The sequence below is a fragment of the Carettochelys insculpta genome, chromosome 5 (genome assembly GCF_033958435.1).
Source record: "Carettochelys insculpta isolate YL-2023 chromosome 5, ASM3395843v1, whole genome shotgun sequence".
Lineage (NCBI taxonomy): Eukaryota > Metazoa > Chordata > Testudines > Carettochelyidae > Carettochelys > Carettochelys insculpta.
Window position 1 is genome coordinate 91,199,367 of NC_134141.1, and position 19,974 is coordinate 91,219,340.

The 19,974-nt window shown below is 42.6% G+C and overlaps 1 protein-coding gene across 3 annotated transcripts in view; it reads right to left on the reverse strand.

Annotated features, from left to right (window-relative positions):
• Window positions 1–12,363: 12,363 nt before the first annotated feature.
• Window positions 12,364–19,974, reverse strand: part of RNF180 (ring finger protein 180) — a 140,995-nt gene continuing 133,384 nt past the window's right edge. For 2 of the 3 annotated variants that reach the window (XM_074994268.1, XM_074994270.1), the window contains one exon: window positions 12,364–16,464. In XM_074994268.1, the coding sequence (XP_074850369.1) occupies window positions 16,262–16,464 (203 nt within the window). In that variant the 3' untranslated portion in view covers window positions 12,364–16,261. The remainder of the gene's footprint in view (window positions 16,465–19,974) is intronic. The other variant, XM_074994269.1, reaches the window with a different exon arrangement.

Consider the following 19,974-nt stretch of genomic DNA (forward strand, 5'->3'; position numbering starts at 1 on the left):
GTAGCAAGCAAAATCTCAGTACATCAGGAAATCTGGCCATAAACTTTGACTTTTTTTTTTCTTCCCACATACTTTCTCATTATACCACATTTCTGCTTAATATCATCAAAATCCACTCTCTTTATTAAATCCATGGCAAAACCTTGGTCCATTAGCTGGCCAGCTGCCTACCTTGCATGGCCTTGCAACCAATCAACTCTCTGTTGTGTCCAAAATGCACTTCTGAAGTCATCTTCCTCACCTTTACCTCAAATCATGTTATTTGCTCTCTTTGAATTCCATCCTGGCTTCTTGTTTCTTACCACATCACATGCAAATTCTTCCTCCTCATCTATAGGCTCTTATTTACATTTGCTCTTTTTCTCTCTATTCCCTTTTTAATATCCTGCTGCTACACTGCTTCCGTTTTACACTTTTGGCTTTGTCAGAGTGGTAACGTGATTTCCATGTTGCATAATGTACATGCGACCCTTAATCTGAGTGATGGATACAGTCAGAATATCTAAAATTGATGAACAATTCAAACATTAAGTCTCCAATAGTCTGAGGTCTCCATCAATCTGTGTATGATTTGAACAAGGAATCTGAAAATGAAAGGCAGGTGGGTCATCCCACTACTAATCCCCTGAATAATCATTAACTTTATATTAATATATTTTAAACCACAATAGCAGATGAGCCCATATTTTACAAAACATTTTTACTGGATTCTGGCATATTTTCAACAAGTAAAAGAATGGTGCTTATCTCATTTGTTGATGCCTGAGATAAAGCAATTAGACTATAGCTCTCTGAGTCTGCAAAAAAGAGTATAGTCATAGTAAGCTTTGTGAGCATGAATTTAGGAAGGGCCCATCAGAAAATTCCAGTTAGTTGTATGTAAGGAACGTTTCTAATATGTTAATTATTTTAATACTTGATTCACAATATAGTCAACTGCACATTTAGGTTGTTTACGTGAAGAGAATTTAGTTTAATTAGCACTAACATTTCATGAATTTACCACAAGCCTTTGAAACAAGAACAGATAAAAGCACATCAGTAGTTGCAGTGCCTGGCATAGAAGGAAGAATCTGTCACATTTCCAAGGAAATGAAGGAACACTTGCGACAACTAAGAATATCAAGAAAAGAAGGGTTAAGCACATTTCCCCCACTTAGCAAAGACTGTGAAAATTCTGACTCTGACTGAAAATTGTACTGACACCAGTAATACAGTACCCGAAACCATATTACTTGCCCCTTGTTATGTGTATTCTGCATATTTATTAGAATCATTTAGCTTTTCTTTTGTATTGTATTCAAAAATTCCCTTGGTTTTAGCGTTTATTTATTTGAAACAATTTAAAATAGCTCTTGTATTCATCAAGAAAAATGTAATACAACCATTTTCTTGTATTTAAAACAACATAAGAAACTAATGTGTATTCATTTTGGAAATAACTTCTATTTGTCTTTGTTAAACTTACGTTTTTTCATAATGTTGCCATTTTACCTATAGTTATACTTTTAATAATAATGTCCTCTATCCATAAGTACTACCTTATGGTGCATCTATATAAAGTTTACAGTGTTAAATCTGAGAGGCGTTTGTCTACTGGCATGTGTCTAATTAATGCATTTATAGAGAAAATGCTTACAGGACATCAAAGTAAAAGCACAATTACAGGAGTGGTCAAAGGATGATAAGAGACTCTCCTTGGCTAACTGAGAGATGGACAGTAAAAAGTCACAAAATGGGAACATGTTATGTCAAAATTTTTCCTTCAATGATCACCACTTAAAACCAATAGAGAAGTACCAGAATATCCTCCTTAACATGCTGAGGGTTATATTATTTGATATTTTACTATTATGCATGCCATCTCTGTAAAGGCTGTGAAACCAATAAAAACTTTTATGAAGGGGTGATAAACATATTGGCCGCATCTACACGTGCACGCTACTTCGAAGTAGCAGCGCCAACTTTGAAATAGCGCCCATCACGGCTACATGTGTTGGGCGCTATTTCGAAGTTGAAATCGATGTTAGGCGGTGAGACGTCGAAGTTGCTAACCCCATGAGGGGATGGGAATTGCGCCCTACTTCGAAGTTGAACGTCGAAGTAGGGCACGTGTAGACGATCTGCGTCCCGCAACATCGAAATAGTGGGGTCCGCCATGGCGGCCATCAGCTGAGGGGTTGAGAGATGCTCTCTCTCCAGCCCCTGCGGGGCTCTATGGTCACCGTGTGCAGCAGCCCTTAGCCCAGGGCTTCTGGCTGCTGCTGCTGCAGCTGGGGATCCATGCTGCATGCACAGGGTCTGCAACCAGTTGTCGGCTCTGTGGATCTTGTGTTGTTTAGTGCAACTGTGTCTGGGAGGGGCCCTTTAAGGGAGCGGCTGGCTGTTGAGTCTGCCCTGTGACCCTGTCTGCAGCTGTTCCTGGCACCCTTATTTCGATGTGTGCTACTTTGGCGTGTAGACGTTCCCTCGCAGCGCCTATTTCGATGTGGTGCTGCCCAACGTCGAAGTTGAACGTTGACGTTGCCAGCCCTGGAGGACGTGTAGATGTTATTCATTGAAATAGACTATTTCGATGTAGCGTGCATGTGTAGACGTAGCCATTGAGATGTTTCTCTAATGCATTGTTTTAATTACAAAGAGAAACTTTTTTATTCAGATGCATTTCACTACATTTTATTTTTAGCAGGTTCTCCTAAGTCTATCACGTGTTCAAAGTAGATCACATAGTTTTTGGAATCAGGGGGGAGAATTTCAAAGGCTCAAGTGGAAGTTAAGGCCCTAATGCCCATTTTCATTGACAAGTACATGCCTGCCTCCCATTTGAGCCTTCGTCTCTCCAAAAGATGATGGGCCACCGTCTCAACTAGTGATTTCAATCAGCCATGATAAGTTGCACAGCTCAGGATTATATAACATTGGTGAGATGTAAGTTTTACTCAGATGCTGAAATTTTACCCTTTCTGTTATATCAAATTAAGTCATCTAAAAACAATGCCATGGTCTCAGCCAGTGGTCCCGCTACTGTTTTCCTTCCATGTGTGGGTTTTTTCCATCCCTGCATAGAATACATTTTTATGTGCATTGAGACATGGGAATGTGCACCACCAGGAAAAAAAAAGCATAACTGTGGATGCTCTGCTAATCAGCATTTGACTCTCTCCTGAGAGGCCACACAAGTGCATAGCTTACAGGGAACAATGGTCTCAAACCCCTTCTGTTGCTAGTCCCCTGGGTGCAACTGACTGGACTAGATGACCTCTCAAGATGCTTTTAGTTCTATGATTCTATGATGCTATGATTTCCTTAGAGCTGGAGGGACATAAAGTTAGCTTAAAAAGCCAGCTGTGATTTCTCTAATAAGGGGGTTTCCTTGATTAGTGTAAAGCTAGTATAGTGGATCTGGTAAATCATATAGCTTATATGGATTTCAGCGTGTTCATAAAACCATTGAATTAGAAGGGACTGCAAAGGTCATCTAGGTTACTCCTCCCTCACCCCCAGCCAAGATGCACGATTTGTTATGTCTTATTTAATTTATTTGTCTGGTCATAGTGGATCAGGCCCAGCCCCTGGCAACATGAGATGGATCATGTGAATTATCTATTCTGTTCCTTCCCTTTCAAGCACCTGACATTGGCCACTGTCAGGATTTGGGGCTAGACGGATCATTGGTTTAACCCAGTATGGCTGTATAAAACCAGAATTCCCCCAGATTAACTTTAGACTGGGCTTATGTGCTGGCTGGACACACTTGAAGTGGTCTGTCTTTGGGTTCAAGCCCATTCTGTATCTAGCACTTTAGGTGCTCAGGACAGGAGTTACAAGAGGATTTAGAGGTCTAACTCTGATGGACTTCAATGGCATTAGGTGCCTAAATATATACGTAGATCCTGAGCACCCAACTGCCCCATAGAAAGCAGGAAAAACTGTTAGGCATCTTGAAGTTGAGTTAGAGAGCTCTTTGGGCTTGGGTTGAATCTCAAGCTCTGAGACCCTCTCTCTTCATAGGGTCCAATGTTATGTCTATATTAGAGCGTTTTTTTCAACAAAAGTGGTGTTTTGTTGACAAAACCTGCAGAGCATCTACATGGCCAAGGCATTCTGTTGACAATAAATTGACAGAATGCGGCACTTTTATTGACAGCATTCTGCCACTCCCCCAGGAGGCAGAGCATCTCTTCTGGGATACTGGGCAGCCCTGTGTGCTGTGCTTTGAGTTGGCTGTTTTGTCGAGAGAGCAGCCAGGCAGTCTGGTCGCTCTCTGTCGATGGAGCGGATTGCTCTTTCAATCCACTTTCGCATCTGGCAGCAATCTGTTAACAGTTTTGTCAGAAGATATCTTCCAACAGTAACTTCTGTCAACAGCAACGAAGGGTCCTGTGGCACCTTATAGACTAACAGAAAAGTTTTGAGCATGAGCTTTTGTGAGCACAGACTCACTTCATCAGATGCTGGTCTTGGAAATCTGCAGGGCCAGGTATAAATAAGCCAGAGCAAGGCTGGGGATAACAAGGTTAGCTCAGTCAGCAAGGGTGAGGCTTGCTACCAGCAGTTGATCTGGAGGTGTGAACACCAAGGGAGGGGAAGCTGCTTCTGTATTTAGCCAGCCATTCGCAGTCTTTGTTTAAGCCAGAGCTGAGGGCGTCGAATTTGCAGATGAATTGTAGCTCAGAAATTTCTCTTTGGAGTCTGGTCCTGAAATTTCTTTGCTGTAGGATAGCTACTTTTAAGTCTGCTACTGTGTGGCCTGGGAGATTGAAGTGCTCTCCTACGGGTTTTGTATATTGCCATTTCTGATATCCGATTTGTGTGCGTTTATTCTTTTACGTACAGACTGTCCAGTTTGTCCAATGTATATAGCAGAGGGGCATTGCTGGTACATGATGGCATAAATTTTATTGGTAGATGTGCAGCTGAAATTTACAAGACAATAAACTAGAAGCACTTGATGATGCACACTATAGAAATGCTTATAAATAAACTATTAGAAATGCTTTAGACAAACATTCCAAAACTATATCAGAGTAGTCAATTATTTTGTTGGCAATGTCCAAATTTCTTGGTCAAGGTATAGTCAAGGTTCAGACTCCAGAGAAATTAATACAAAAATAGTAACAATAACGGCAACATGTAAATCAAAAGGTTATGTGGCTCATTCAAAAACATCTTATGGTTCAGACCTGGCGCCTGTTTCACCCCGACTACCCCTAAACAAGACAATGCAAAAAAGCCCTTCCAAGTCCATTAAGAATAATTTTTAGCCAAAATGTACGTCTGGCCATCACATCTCCATTTACATCAATGGGAAACATTATCCTGCATTTAATGGGAGTTGGGTTAGATGCTATGTCAGCATCAGAGTTTCCATGTTTGTTATTTTGTAGGAATATTTTTACTGTAAAGTTAAAATGAGCTCTCATAGTGGAGTATTTTTATTCAGTCTTCTACTGCTTGTCCATCTGGTTAGAACCCTGTACTCCCTTCCTCAGTGCCCTATACCTTATTCTATCTCACCCCTTTCAGAGGTCTGCCTTGTATAGCCACCTCATTGTACCAACCCTTGGCCTCATCCTTCAGCAAATGCCAATTCAGCCTATTAAATATGCTGGAGGGAAGAAACTCCTGTTATTGGCTATTCTGTACCTTACATTGCTTGTGATTTTTCTCTCGTTCTTGCTGTTACTTCCCACATGTTGCTAGAGCTATTGCACTTCGAATAGATTATTGACATGGCCGTTTAAAGCATGGGTAATTTAATTTGGGAAGTCTGGCTGTAACTTTAACAGGACCTTTCGACTCCAGGTAGCTGAATTAGACCATAAGGTTCTTAATGAAGGTGATGGAAATATTAGCCAAAGGCAAAAGGAAGTAATCTCAGATCGGTAACAGAGAGGTAGCCGTGTATTCTAGTCTGTATAGTCTGTGTTCTAACAAAACAAAACAGCAGTCATGTAGCACTTTAAAGACTAACAAAATAATTTATGAGGTGATGAGCTTTCATGGGACAAACCCACTTTTTCAGATATAAAAGAGCTTTTGTTAGTCTTTAAAGTGCTACAATCTCAGATCAGTAAAATACCAATAAGTTCTAATGGCTGAGCCTCCCTTTCTGCTGCAGCTACTCTAAGAGCCAGATCATGGCTTATGCTCAGACCTCCTGTGCCACTGTAGCTCCGAAAGTGGTTTAAAAAATGCTGTAAATCCAGGAATCCTCAGATGTCATCAAACCACATCAAACCTTTATGCCTGGCATTACGGGATGGGGGAAGATGCAGTCAGAGCACATCATACTGTAGGTATGAAACAGACCCTACATGACTATTACTAAAGTCACTTGTTTTTACACAAGGCTCTAAGGGCTAGGTTCACAAGGGGAACTTAGGCACCTGAAGGGTCAGGCAAACACTTGACTGGCATTCACAAACTATCAGCTTGTTGCTCAATTCTTGAGGTACTTAAAAGACCGATCCGCAAAGGTATTTAGGTAACTGACTTTGCATTAGGTACCTAAAGCCAAAATTTAAACCTTGAAATCCCCATTGAGCTGCCACCTACCTATAGGGGCTTCAATTCCCTGTGATGAAGGCTCCTCGGTTGCGAATTTCTTTTGGTGGGTGTAATAGGAATACTGTCTTAGATCTATCAGAGGCCTGAAATGAGCCAGGATCTGCTCAGTGATCTGGCAAGATCATGGCTGATTTTGCAGAAATACATATTCTTAAGAAGTGCTAAATACAGACTACTCACTCAACTACCCACCCCACCCCCCTCCCCACTGTCAAGTGCTACCAGAACATCCTGATATCAAGGATGGCAGAAAAATAACCAAGGATAACACAAATACACTGACGCTAAATGATAAGATCAGGAGGCGAGTATGCAGGTGGGTATAAAACTGGGTACATTTGGCCAGTTTAGGGAACAATGGAAAGTCCCACCACTAACTGAGCTGCATCCATTGTCACAGTATGAGTATCCTGTAGAGTCTGCCAGGTGCCCTTACTGTGCTTCATCAATAAATCTGGCTGGGTGCCTTCATACCTTAATGGATCTTGTGGTCATTGGGCTGTTCACTTAAAAGCTGCTGTGCCAACTGTTTGCATAGACTGGGTTTGTGCAAGGCCCAGTGCCTAACTCATTTCTCAAGCTCAGCTGAAGCTGTTCTAGTTTGTATGAAATACAGAAGTATGCATTGTAGCAGGGACTGCGGGAATGACCAGTGAATCAGCCAGCAATGGAATTTGGCTTTCCTGACTTGGTTCTCCTGTTTCAACCCTTACTTTGCTTTCTTCAACAGCTTAAAGTAACATTACACATATAAACTGTAAATATGGGGACATGGTAAATTAGTGCCTTCCACTGCTACACTCCTCAATTCCAATCACTGGTCAGATCACCAATGACTGTCAGTTAGAGTCATATTTCATTTCCTAGTTGTGAAGCTTCCACATTTGTCCCCTACTTTGGCATGGTTGGCTGTCTCTGCTCAAGACACCCACCTCTGGCAAAGCTATATGTGAAAGTTTTCACAGAAGAAGCCCATGCTGGTTAAGCCAGTTATGCTAATTACAGTACTCACTTTGTGTACATTAAATTCATCCTTCATGGGAGGAAATCAAGCAGATAGAGCCATGGGCAAGGTAACTATAATCTTACTTTGTGTTTCTAGTTAGAATGTGTCTTCGAGACACTGGCAGACGCCATACAATGACTGGAAATGAGTACTAAAAGGCTCTTCAGTCTCTAGGATTAAGAAAAAACAAAAACTTTGTGTATTAACAAAACAAAGGTTTTGGTCAATTGCATTTAGTGTCACATTTTGATTGTAGGTTGAAAGAATGTTTTCCTTTAGTGGCAACTAAATCAGATGAAGAGTTGGTATCCCTAGAAAGAGATCATGCTAGGGTTTTGCAAAGGTCTTCCATTTTTCACATCCTGAGTATATGAATACAGTAATATAGACTGTATTTTATGTCAGAAAATACTCAACTTCATTCATTTTGCAGATCTACCTCCCTGTTAGTGGTCCTCAGCCTGCATTCTGTGGACCATTATTGGTCCATGACTGCCTTGCAGGTGGGCTGCAGGCTTCAGAGCCCACCCCTCTCCCCAGAGCAGGAAGCCTGCACTGATGCTCCAGCCTCATGCCCTGCCCCTAAGGCTGAAGCACCTGTGCTGGCTGCAGCATGTGGAAGGAGAGAGAGCCCTGAGCCTTGCAAGCTGGATCCAGCTCATGGGAAGAAGAAGCAACTCCACCTGCCGCCATTCCCCTGTCCCTGGCTGGAGGAACAACAGCAACGGCAACTGCTCATGGGAGGCTGCCCCTGCTTCTCCCATTGGCTGGCTAATGGGAATAGTGACGGCAGTACCTAGAAGTGGCAGGGAGAGTGGAGATAGGTAAGTGCTCCCATCCCCCTCCCACCCAAACCCCACACCCCCAGCACCCTCCTGTGCCCCTCCCTTACCCAGCTGTCCACCCTCAGCCCCTTCCTCCATCGTCACTCCCTCATGCATGGGCCCCCCACTCCCCTTCCCTTCACCTGCGCCTGAGGGGAGTGATGTGTTTCAGTCGGGAGCCACATCAGGAAGAATTGGTGTTTTTTCCTTTGTTGTTTTGTTTCTCACCTTTGTGTGGTCCCTGACTAATTTTTCTGTGGGTCAGTGACCCTGAATCCAAAAAGGCTCTGCATACCTACCATAAATAAAGGCAGTGTTGAAATCTTTTGTTTTGCACATAAATTAATATTTTACTTTATTTAAAATGAAGTTTGGTAAACTAACAATAAACACAATAAGATCTAAATATACAGCCTCACGTGTTCTAGCTGTGTATCTACATTTTTATTCTTCAGGAGCCAAAAATGAATAATGTAGAAGTGAAGCAATTTAGAGGTAACATGCAGCACATTTAAGTGATTGCCTGATTTACATTTTACCTTCCAGTCAGGCATGCAGAGCTCCTCCAGCTGGAAAACATAGTTTGACTGGAAATAGAAAAGATTACCAGGTTAATCTAACTTTAATTCAATACTATCAAATAAACTTTGTTGTGAATTCTCTGCCCTGGGTTCCTAACTGTGTGGGAAATACAAAGTGTTTCAGCCAATTTATATGCCTAAATAGGAGGTTTCCAATATTGAAAAGGCTAAAGACCCATGAATAATGGCACCACTTCAGTCTCTTTTTCCCTTGGCAACAGATCTTAGCAATCATTGGCCATGCTAAAGACATTGTGAATAAATGGAGGTTACTTGCCTGTTACTGGATTTCTTAAGCATGTCTTCTGCAAATTCACACTCATGAGTAGCTTGACTCGCTGTAGTCCACTTCATGGAAGATGGGTACAGAGTATTAATCAGAGGAGACTGAAGCACTATGCTGCCTAACTAACCATCCAAGCTTGTTGCTAAGTCCAAATATCAGTGTTTTGTAAATGTATTCATGGAATGTCATGTTGTAACCCTACAGATGTCTGTAAGTGATGTCTGACAAAAGCATGCCACTGACAACATCTTAGCTCACTAGTGAATTGTGTCCTAATTCCATCAGCAATAGGAACTGATGCTAAGGAGTAATCTTTACGCATGTACATTTTATCCCATTTTGATAGTGAGATGTGATTGCCTGATCTTATTTTCTTGTTGGCATAGGACCTCCAAAGTTGGTCAGTCCTATTAAAACAATAATGCAATAACAAAATAAAGCCTGGTTTGCATCTGAAGTATGAAACCAGTTTTCTCTTGCATGAACATGTGGCCTTGGAAAAAAACACTTGCACGTTAACTGACTGGTTAATACAATATTTAGATATCACTTTAGGCAGAAACTTAGGATGAAAGCATAGCACAACCCTGTCTTTATGAAAAGCAATAAAATGGGATATGCTTAGCATGTGTAGTTCAATCTTCTAGCAGGTGTCACTGCTAAACTGAGAGCTGTTTTACTGAGATATGAAATAAAGAACATTCTCTCCTTTGTCCACATGGAGGATCTGTTGGTGGACCATGCTGAATTCTCATACTGTAGAAGGGTCTTTAACTGGATAATGTGTCAGTCCTTTCATACATCATTTATTAGAGTCATATGTCTACAGATATGTTATTAAGAGTGTGGTACACCAGTGTGGCTGTCACCATATTATCATCTTAACTAATAATAGTAAAATCTAAAGTTTCAACTGTAGTAAATCTGGAGCTGTGGTTGGGACAACATTATTTCTTTTTGCTGAGAGAATAAATCTATTCCATTTCAGATTATAATTTACACATTGATTTTCTCCTCCATAAAAGTAGACCATGTACCTCTAGAGAGCAAGATTGCTCTCAGTCTATCGCAGCCTATCAGCTGTAATAGATTTAAATATTGGTGATAAGACTTTTCCATTCTGTTAAATTAACAGATACAGAATAAAAGGGAGAGATGATTGAACCCCTTTAGTAGATGAAGAATGTGAAGAATGAAAAACCACTGTTGTCCTTGCAATGTCAGAGCTTCCAGAATTACTCATGAAAGACTTGTATTTCCTGAGGTGACTAAGTGGAGAATACAATGTTCTAATAGTTTCTTAGTAATTTTCCCACTGTGAGAAAAGCCAGTGTTTCCAATCCTTAAACTCAGAATTATGTGCGAACCACAGGAGGGAAGGAGCCTTAACAAGGGGAGCTCCTTGCAGTTAGACTGCACCTTGGCTCTGCATGCCCAAGGATTCCCCCACCAGCAAAACAGCCCCGAAACATCTCTCCTCATCTAAAGTATCTTCTCGTACCCCTCAAATGTCAGAAATGATGGGGGTGTATCAAAACTGTCAGATTTCTAAAGCCCATACTTGACAGTAACTACCATTTTTTCAGTTGGAACTTCAGAGAGACTTGCAGTGGGTTGAGGGAGCATGCCATGAAGAGGCAATCCTTTCTCTCCTACTGCCATAACTTAGATATGGAGATTCCATGTTATACAAAGAAGTGCTGGGGACAATGTGGACAAAGAGTAGAAATTTTCTTTCAGCCTCCTGCTCTTGTTGTTGCCAATGTTCTTTTGATGTTTCAAACAGGTTAGCCTTTTACTCTAACGATGAATTAAATATTCACAGAGCGCTTTTTATGAGAAGATGTTTTGGCCCTGAATTGCTTTTTTGAACTATTTTTTTATTTTTAGCTCTTATGCAGGCTTGAAAAAATAAGCAAAACATAAAAGGTGCTGATGGAACTGAAACTCAGTTCTTCCATTTATCTAAAGGAGAGGTACATGAGTGATAGTGTAATGTGAGCTTCCCCATACTCTCTAATTTTAGAAGAGAAACCAAAGCAACAGACTTTCACTGCAGACAGCAGCTGGAGCCAAATGCTTCACATTTTTAATACTGGCTGTGAGAATTACTTGCTCTGTAGCACTGGGAGAATCAAACTCTCAGCTCTGTTCCTTCCTCCTGCCCTCCTCATCCCCCGTGTAAAATGGCTCCCTTTGCAAGTATTCACTTGGTAATAGAGAAGAGGCTTAATTGTGAAGCAGTCAGGATTGCCATATGTCCCCCACCTAAAAATGACATGAACAGGCCTGGCCTTAGGGCAAGAGGAACAAGCTTTGGGCCCTCTGTCTTCAGGGTACTCACATGCCAATCAGCCAGACCCTGCTGTCGGCGTGCCACCTTGTGTATCGCAAGCTTTTTGGCATAATTTTTTTGGGCCCAGTACAAACTTGTAATATGTCCCCTGCACACGCCACAATTTGCAGTCTGGGCCATGCCCCCCGCAAAGTCTCCGAGACTCAGTAAAGCATACCCTTCCCCCTCGTGAGAGCCCTGGATATGCTCAAGTAAACCTCCTAACTGTCCGCACTCATTCTTTCCCCTCCACCCACAGGTCGTTAGTACAATTACCTTTCACCACAAGCCACACAACACAGCCTACCATCTGTTCCTCTTTCAACCTTTTACACAGCCCTTGCGCAAATCACTCTTCCCCAGCACTGGTGGCTGTGGATGTTTGGCATGTTAAACAAGAAGAGCTTGTTAAAAAGTGATGCAGGCAAGTTTCAGGGATTCAGCCAGACCAATAAAGGGTTATTTCCCTGCCTTCCATGTAACTCAGAATGCTTGTGGCTGAGCAGCTTTGGTTCAGAGCCTAGCCACCAGTACCATGCTCACAGCACAATGGCCTCGCCTGGTTGCCACCAGACTGCTTACTACTTTCAGGGTGACTCTGTGCCTGGCTACACTCGAGCAGACCTTCCAGTCCTGACTCTCTCCAAATCATCTTCTCCTGTGGGGTCCAGTCCCTCTCACTGGATCCTGACAGGAGTTAACAAACTCACTGCCCCCAAAAAAAGACGGAATTTACATCAGCCTGCTAGATGAGCTGAAGTCTTTATGCTTTAGTTTAATATAAAGCACAGAGGTGGTTTGCAAACATAAAACAAGTTTACTAGCAATAGAACCTAGATTTAAGAGGTACTAGTAGAAGGAGTAGGGACAGAAATGGTTACAAATGAAAGTAAACATACAATTCGAAAACTAAAATTGTGCTTAAAACCGAGTCTTGCTTTCAGAATTGTTCTCCCACCACAGTTGTTCTTGCTGCTTGGCTGGCCTGTTTTTACTCAGAATCCAACATGGAGACGAAAGCACTTTGTTTGTCTTCTTGGCGGAAGGATGACAAAATGACTTCTTGCCTTCAGTCATATCTTCTGAAGTTCAGTGAACTGGTTAAAAGAGGCGGGGTGCAGTCAATATAGTCAATTGATCATCTTCTCCCCCGTTTGCTTGTCTGATGGAATATTTTACCATGGATATAAATGTGTCTTCCATTGTCTTAGGTCATATGTTGCTTAATTTACACTGAAGACAGTCAAGAGAACGTCTGGAAAACAACATTCCTTTGTACGACAGGCTGTTCTTAGGCACTCTCCATCAGACACATATGAGAAACATATTTTCAGCAAACATCTAGAATTCTTTATACACCATCCATGCATACAAACACTAATATTAATGACTAGCATGTTACCAGTTTGCCTATGATACTTTACATGATGGCTTTTCGACACAGATTATGACAGTGAGTTGGGGCAGTGAGATAAGAGTTACAGTCTGGATCGCTCTGCCTGTTGGCACTGAGGAGCTCCCTGGTCACAGTGGATGCATAAAAATCTGGCATCTCTGGGGCTACAGCAGATTTAAGGTTGTGGAGCAGAAATGGTTAAGTGTGTACTTTTCATATTGCTTTTGTGCATCTGTGTCAGCTACATTACATGCATATTTTTGTTAATAAGTTGTGCATAGCAAGCCTGTGTGCTTCAGAAAGCAATTTTTATGTATTGATTTCCCAGTTTTTAACAGTGTTTAATGGTGGGGGAGGTAGGGGGCTGGGGGATGTAGGAGACGACCTGTGGTGGGTAAAAGTGGAACTGCTAGTCAGAAATTTATCAGCAGCTGAACATGAAACCTCACGTATGAGCAACTGTGCACCACCTGCTAAAATCTCACTAGCTCACTCACACTCTGCTGTTGTTTAATGCAGTTATATCTGTTTGGAAGAAATCATCCATAGGCTCTATTCAGATCCAGATTAAAGAGTTGTTGTGCCACTGTGAGTTATGATAACTAAATGCTTTTAGTCCTTTGGACTTCCATGCAAAGTACAAAAACAATTAAGAATGCAACTATGAAAAAAAAGTATCATATTAATTATAACTCCTCTCGCCCAAAAATCTCTTCTCTAAATCAAATTAAATCTTCCCTAAAATAGAATTAAAAGAGAAACATAAAATTACTTGAAAAATATTCAGATTTAATTCCACCCAAAATCTATTGAAATAGGTGCAGAATTATTACAAACCACCTCAGATTTCATTGCAAACATAGTAATAATGTCGTAGATAAAAACACACTCCAGAACAAGACCAAGTGCTTATGAATAAAATTTCTCACAAAATGTCCTGCTCCAGTTTCCAATGAAGTCAATAGGACTTTTGTGACAAAACTTCAATGGAATCATGTTTAAGACACTAACAATGAACTAACTTTCTCAAGAGATTTGTCTGGAAAGAGGCAATAGAGAAAAAGCAGCTACAATTACACAAACTACGTCTCCTTTTTCATCTGATTAACTCATTGTTCTTTGTAATTAATATCGTTAACCAAAGCAACATACATACATACATGTATAGCTTGACTGATATGTATATTTACCTTATAAATGTTATATGAATAATTTTATACTAAATTTAGAACATGTATCCACTCACAGTTATCAACTCTTGAAAATATACAGAAGAGGGCAATACTACATTTGAGTCTCTCCCATATTGTACTTTCAGAATGAACCCATGATAAACTGCTACTGAAATGTTTGATGTATGTTGACTTTCACTTGATCGGTGTTATCTGGAATAGAGGTCTTAGGTCTGAGTACATTTTGAAAAATGAGCTAATGGATATAACCATCTGAGAAGCATCCTACTTAAATTCTGAAATCTGATTCAATGCGTCTTGTTTTTAAAAAAAGTGTTTCACATTTCAAACTAACAAGTTACTTAAATTTAGCTAAAGCAATTATTTTGTGATACATCCTTTTATTCTAACACTTTTGACCTCAGTAATAAATAAAATTGTTAGTCTACAGGACTGCTTTTTTGGGGGGGGTACCTCAGTAAGTACAACAACATTTTGGATAAAAAGGTGCTTCAAATTTCTTCCCTTTGCTGCGCAAACCCAGTGGATTTAAAGTTTGGGGAAAGAAAAGAGCTCTACCTTTAGTTCTGGCATAGCTGAAAAACACATTTGAAGTTTGCTGAGAGAGTTTTACTGTTCCATGAAAGTCTCTGAAGTTTCGATGAGAGTGAGAAATGTTATGCCTCGTGATCATATCAATAGTACAATGCAACCTATTGTAGTAGATGTAAAGTAATTGCATACACTAATTTTTCTCATGTCCACATGAGGAATGATGGTGAATTTTAATTGTTACACTTTCTATGACCCTTTCAATAAATATTAAAAGGAAGTGGCCAAATCCCATGAGGCAATGTAGTTTTAGCTGTACAAGTATTTTAACTGAAAAAATCCACAAAAGGGTACCTAATCTTAAAGAAGTTATTTTATACACCTTGAGGAAGACTAAATGCTAGGAGCCAATGTACTGCTGGAGGAACCAGGTTTCAGATGAGAGAGAAATTCGAGGTCTTGCTCATTTCTGGCCTTGATTCAGCGAAGTACTTAAGCACATGCTTAACTTATAAGTTCCTGGGAAGTCTCATTACAGTCATTCAACTCAACCTCACCTCCTAGCAATCTAATGGAATGGTATTAATAAATGGGAAGAGTGCCACATACTGAATAACCAGCAGCTCCTGAGGTTTTCACTGATGATGTTAATGGTCTACTCACACTTAAGTGCTTTCCTGGATCATGGTGAGATTTGTCAGTAGCTTACAGGACTGAGTCCCAGAAACTAAAAGCTCTGTTGTACTTTTCAAAGTTGAAGTATTAGCCACTCTGTCTTACCTTTTCTCTTTTTGCACTTCCATGTTTCCTTACAATCAGAAATCCCTCCAGTAGCATCAGCTGGAGAAATTCTTCCATTGCCTCTACTTTAAAAAAATATTTTGTAGCATGACTAGCATTAAATGATTGTTGCATACCACCTCAGAGGTTGGAGCATTTCAGTACTAAGTGATCAATCCCTATATATACAGACCTTAAAGTGCATTGGGATCCTTCCACATAAAAAGTGCTAACAATTAACTTTGAGATACACACTCTCAGTGTGGGAGGGCTCTTCCAAAATCCTCCCGCTTTTACACATGAGACAACTGAGGCACCAATAGGTCAAGTGACTTGCTTAAGGTTGCTCAATATATCAGTACAGAGACAAAAACTGAATGAAGGTCTTCAAGAATACGCTGCAGCTCTCCTCCAAATTAATCTTGATGATTCATTTCCAGATATGGATGATTTTACACATTATGGTGGAAATCCTGGCCCCACTAAAATCAATGATAAAACCTCCAACTGACTTCAACATGGCTAGGATTTCTCCTTACGTTTTGAGCAAATCTCAAGTCCTTTGATGCCTACATCAGAAGCAACCAGTAATTAGAACATTAGCCCCAATGACATGTTTGGTGCAGCCTAATACAATTGTGAATGATAAAAACTCCATACCACACAAAGAAAATCTGCATTCATTATTTCAAACCATTTCTAGTCCCATTGTCTTTGTGTGCATGATTCTTCTGTTTTACTAATAAACAATGCAGTCTCTCAAAAAGGAAAGAAAAAGTAACAAAGAAAACAGAACACAATGAATCCTATGACCCAATTGACAGAATAAATGTAGATTACCACCATGTCCATGTCAAACCACCATCCTCGGCTTTCATCCTCAAAATCCATATAGTCCATCCTGTGAGCAGCATGTGGGAAGTGTCTTCTTGTTACAGGGTCTGTGTGCCTTGGGAAACCTGCTGGAAAACAGATCATGTCACTTCATCTCACTTATTCTTATGAAAAAAGGATGGATACAGAAGGTCACCAGCGTGGAATCATAGAGGAAGATACAAAAGAGAATCTACTGCAGAAAGTTATAAAATGCAAGTTACAGCTATGTGGGCATATCTGCAGAATGAATGATGAATGAAAAATCAAGACTCTAGTATTCAGCATAATGGATCATTTGAATACGAGAGACAGACACCCACAGAGAATGGATAAATGATATAGTAGATTATTGCGGAACTAGTCTACAGAAACTAAGCTACTCCGCACTGGACAGGAAAAGATGGAAGAAAATAGTGAGAGAGGCATCAGACACCAACAGGTACTGAGCCCATGGTTGTTGTTGTTGTTGATGATGATGATGATGATGATGATGATGATGAATGCTAATGAAAGATGTTGGACTAGGAGCATCAGAAATGGATAGTCTCTGGCTAGGTCTACACAGTGAGGTAACACCAAATTTAGATCTGCAAATCTAGCTACATGACTTATACTAAATAGATTTTTGGCCATCGTCCACACAGTGGGAGGTTGATGGGAGAAAGTTTCCCGTCAATTTCCCTTACTTCTTGTGACTGCCCAGAGTACTGAGTTCAACGCCAACACCTTGACAGTTCAATTTAGTGTGTCCTCACTAGGCACGCTAAATTGAACCCTGGAAGATCAACTGCTAGCTTCCCGCAAGTGTAGATGTACTCTCTGTCCAGGCCCACTGATGGGGGGAGGTAAAGAGAGCAGTTGTCCCCAGGCCTGGTGTTGCAAAGGGGCCCAGACCTCTGGCTGCCACCACCACCACTACTTTTGAGCTCCTGGGACCCTTTTTGAATTGCTGTGGCAGTGCTGGCATCTGCAGCTGTGATGGAGTGGCAGGGGGAAGGGGTGAGGGGACCAGTGCCATGGTCAGGGTGGTGCTGAGGGCAGAATGCCCTTGGCCCTGCACCTTCTGGGACATGGAGATGGGCCCCCTCCCACCTTGCCCAAGGGGGCTGCTGTCACCACTGCCTCCGTCTGAAGAACTACTGCAGAATAAAAGGAGCACATCGCACCACCAGCGTACCTTCCTCTTTCCTGGAGAGGACTGCGATGGATCTCAGAGTTCCCAAGACTCTGAGTCACCTTTTTACTGTCTCTAGTCACAGGGCATATGATGGTAGCTGGATGTTCCTGATGCTGCCAGCCTTATTCCAACCTCTGAGGTAGGATACCTTCCTGTAACAAGCTACCACTAAGGTGTTTGAGGTCAATGACCCACACAGCAGTGCCATTCATGGACCAGGGTCGAGCCCTCACTTAGACAGCACTCACTCCCAATGCAGCATGGTGCTGTGGGGTGACATTGATGTCATGCAGGGGAACCTGCTGAGGGGGAAGAGGCAGACGAGGGGAACCCTTTGGCCCTCTCCCCACAAAGCAGCATCTGCCCCAAGCCATCCCTCCCTCCAGCAAGCCTGGATGGTGTCTTCCCTATAGGGAATGCCATGAATGCCAGACCCAGGGTGCACATGACTTGGGCAGAAGGTGAGCCACCCAATCCCCTCTCTCTTGCCTCTGGACCCATGGCCTGGCTGGCACAAACCCATGCCTGCTCATCCCCAGGCTGTAGGTGCTCCCATGGGCTATCTGTGCCCCTGCTGGACAGAGCCCACTATCTGGACCAAATATGGCCATGTTCAAAGCACATTGCCAGTGTCTGAAGGGAGACTTCTGGTGTCACCTCAGGGATTGGGGCTGGTTGTCATACACAGAGTCTCCTGTGATGACAGCCCACATAACTTCTCTTCACAGCTGGGCCAACTCCCCCACCTTCCATGCCATCCACCCAGGAGCAGATTGCCTGCCTGTAGTCCATCATGAAGGGCCTGAGGGAGGAATGGGTGGCATGCTGAGTAGAGCTGGAGCACCACTGGGGCCACCTGGGACCATCTCATGAGCCAACAGGACACCATGGCTGAACCACTGCAGTGCCTGGTGCCTTCACGGAGTGGGACACTAGCCCCCTGGGTAAGGGGGTCCAGTTTTATCCTCGTCCTGCTGGAACAACATGCAGGTGGCTTGGAGGAAGTGTGCCGTGAGATGCTGCACGAATGTCATGAGCCTGGCAGTGGTTTGCAGCTATTCTGGCTCCATGCTGTGAGTGCTGTGGCATTCACTAAGGCAACCAGAGCACAAGACTGCTTGTGGTGGTGTGACTTGTGAGATGGCATTCTGAGCAGAAACCTTGAGAGGGACCGCAGGCTCCCTAGATCTGATTGCTCTAGACTGGTTGGCAATGTGCAGACAGGTGACTGGGCTGTTCTGTGACCTCCCTCAGCCTGCATGGAGGAATGCGCCCCCAGCCTCCAGGCACCACCTGCCTTCTAGGCGACAGGGGAAGGTTTATAACTTGCCTGAAGTGCCTTGCAGGGATTCTGGGGGGATGTCCTGGGAGTGGGGGATTGGCTCCAGGGTCAGCAGGACCTCCTGGCTGGCAGGCATGGTGGAGTAGCTAGCCTCCTCCTCCCCGTCATAGTCCTTGGGCACCTCGAAGGTGATATTAGGCATGTCCAGGCTGGACTCCATAACTGCGAGGGGGAGGGGAGGGTGGCAGTAAAATGTCCACACACACACACACATGACATCTAGCTGCTCATAACAGTGGCACCTGTGGGGTTCTACCCCAGAGCATTTGGACTCCTTCTTGCCTTGTGGTAGCTCTGGTGCAGCTCCTTGACATTGAACTGACACTGCTCTAGGTCCGGGTGTACGCCTTCTCCACCAGGCTGGCAGCAATCCAGCCACAGACCTTGGCATTTTGCTGCCTTGTGCAGAGATTCTAGAGATGGCTCTCCTCCCCACAGAGCTCTGTGGGGTCCAGGATCTCTGCACCAGTCCAGGGTAGCACTCATCTGCGTCTTGGGGTACCAGATACCATGGGAGTGGCTCTGGATCAAGGACTCACTTGAGTTCTGGCCTGGCTCTTGGCTCCCTCTGACTACTTTGTCAGCTCAGGGCTTCAGGGCAGAGCACATGCAGCCAGCCCTTCTGCCCGTGGCTGGTTCCTTTAAGGCTCTGCAGGGGGAGTGAGTGGTCGAGTTGACCACAGATGTGCCTAGAGTGTTCAGGTCTGCCGCTGTGCCAGGCCCCTGGAGGTCAATTACTTTGAAATAACCCCTGCCCATGCACACTAGTGTTATTCTGGAATAACTATTCTGGAATAGGTGCTTTCTCCTCTCAAAACCAGGACCTCATTATTTCAAAGTAACTCCCAGTTCTTCAGAAATAACAGCTTGTCCAGTGGGCTCGGACAACCCCTTATTTCGAAATAACTGGGTTTATTTTGAAACAACCCCTCTAGTGTAAACTGGGGCTTACTGACACTACAAAGATGTGATTTACATAAAAATCACATCTTGATTCAAAACCTGTATTTTATACGCAGTTTTGGTATTTAGGAGCATATTTTATCTGCTTCTCTTTTATAACACTTGTTAAATACA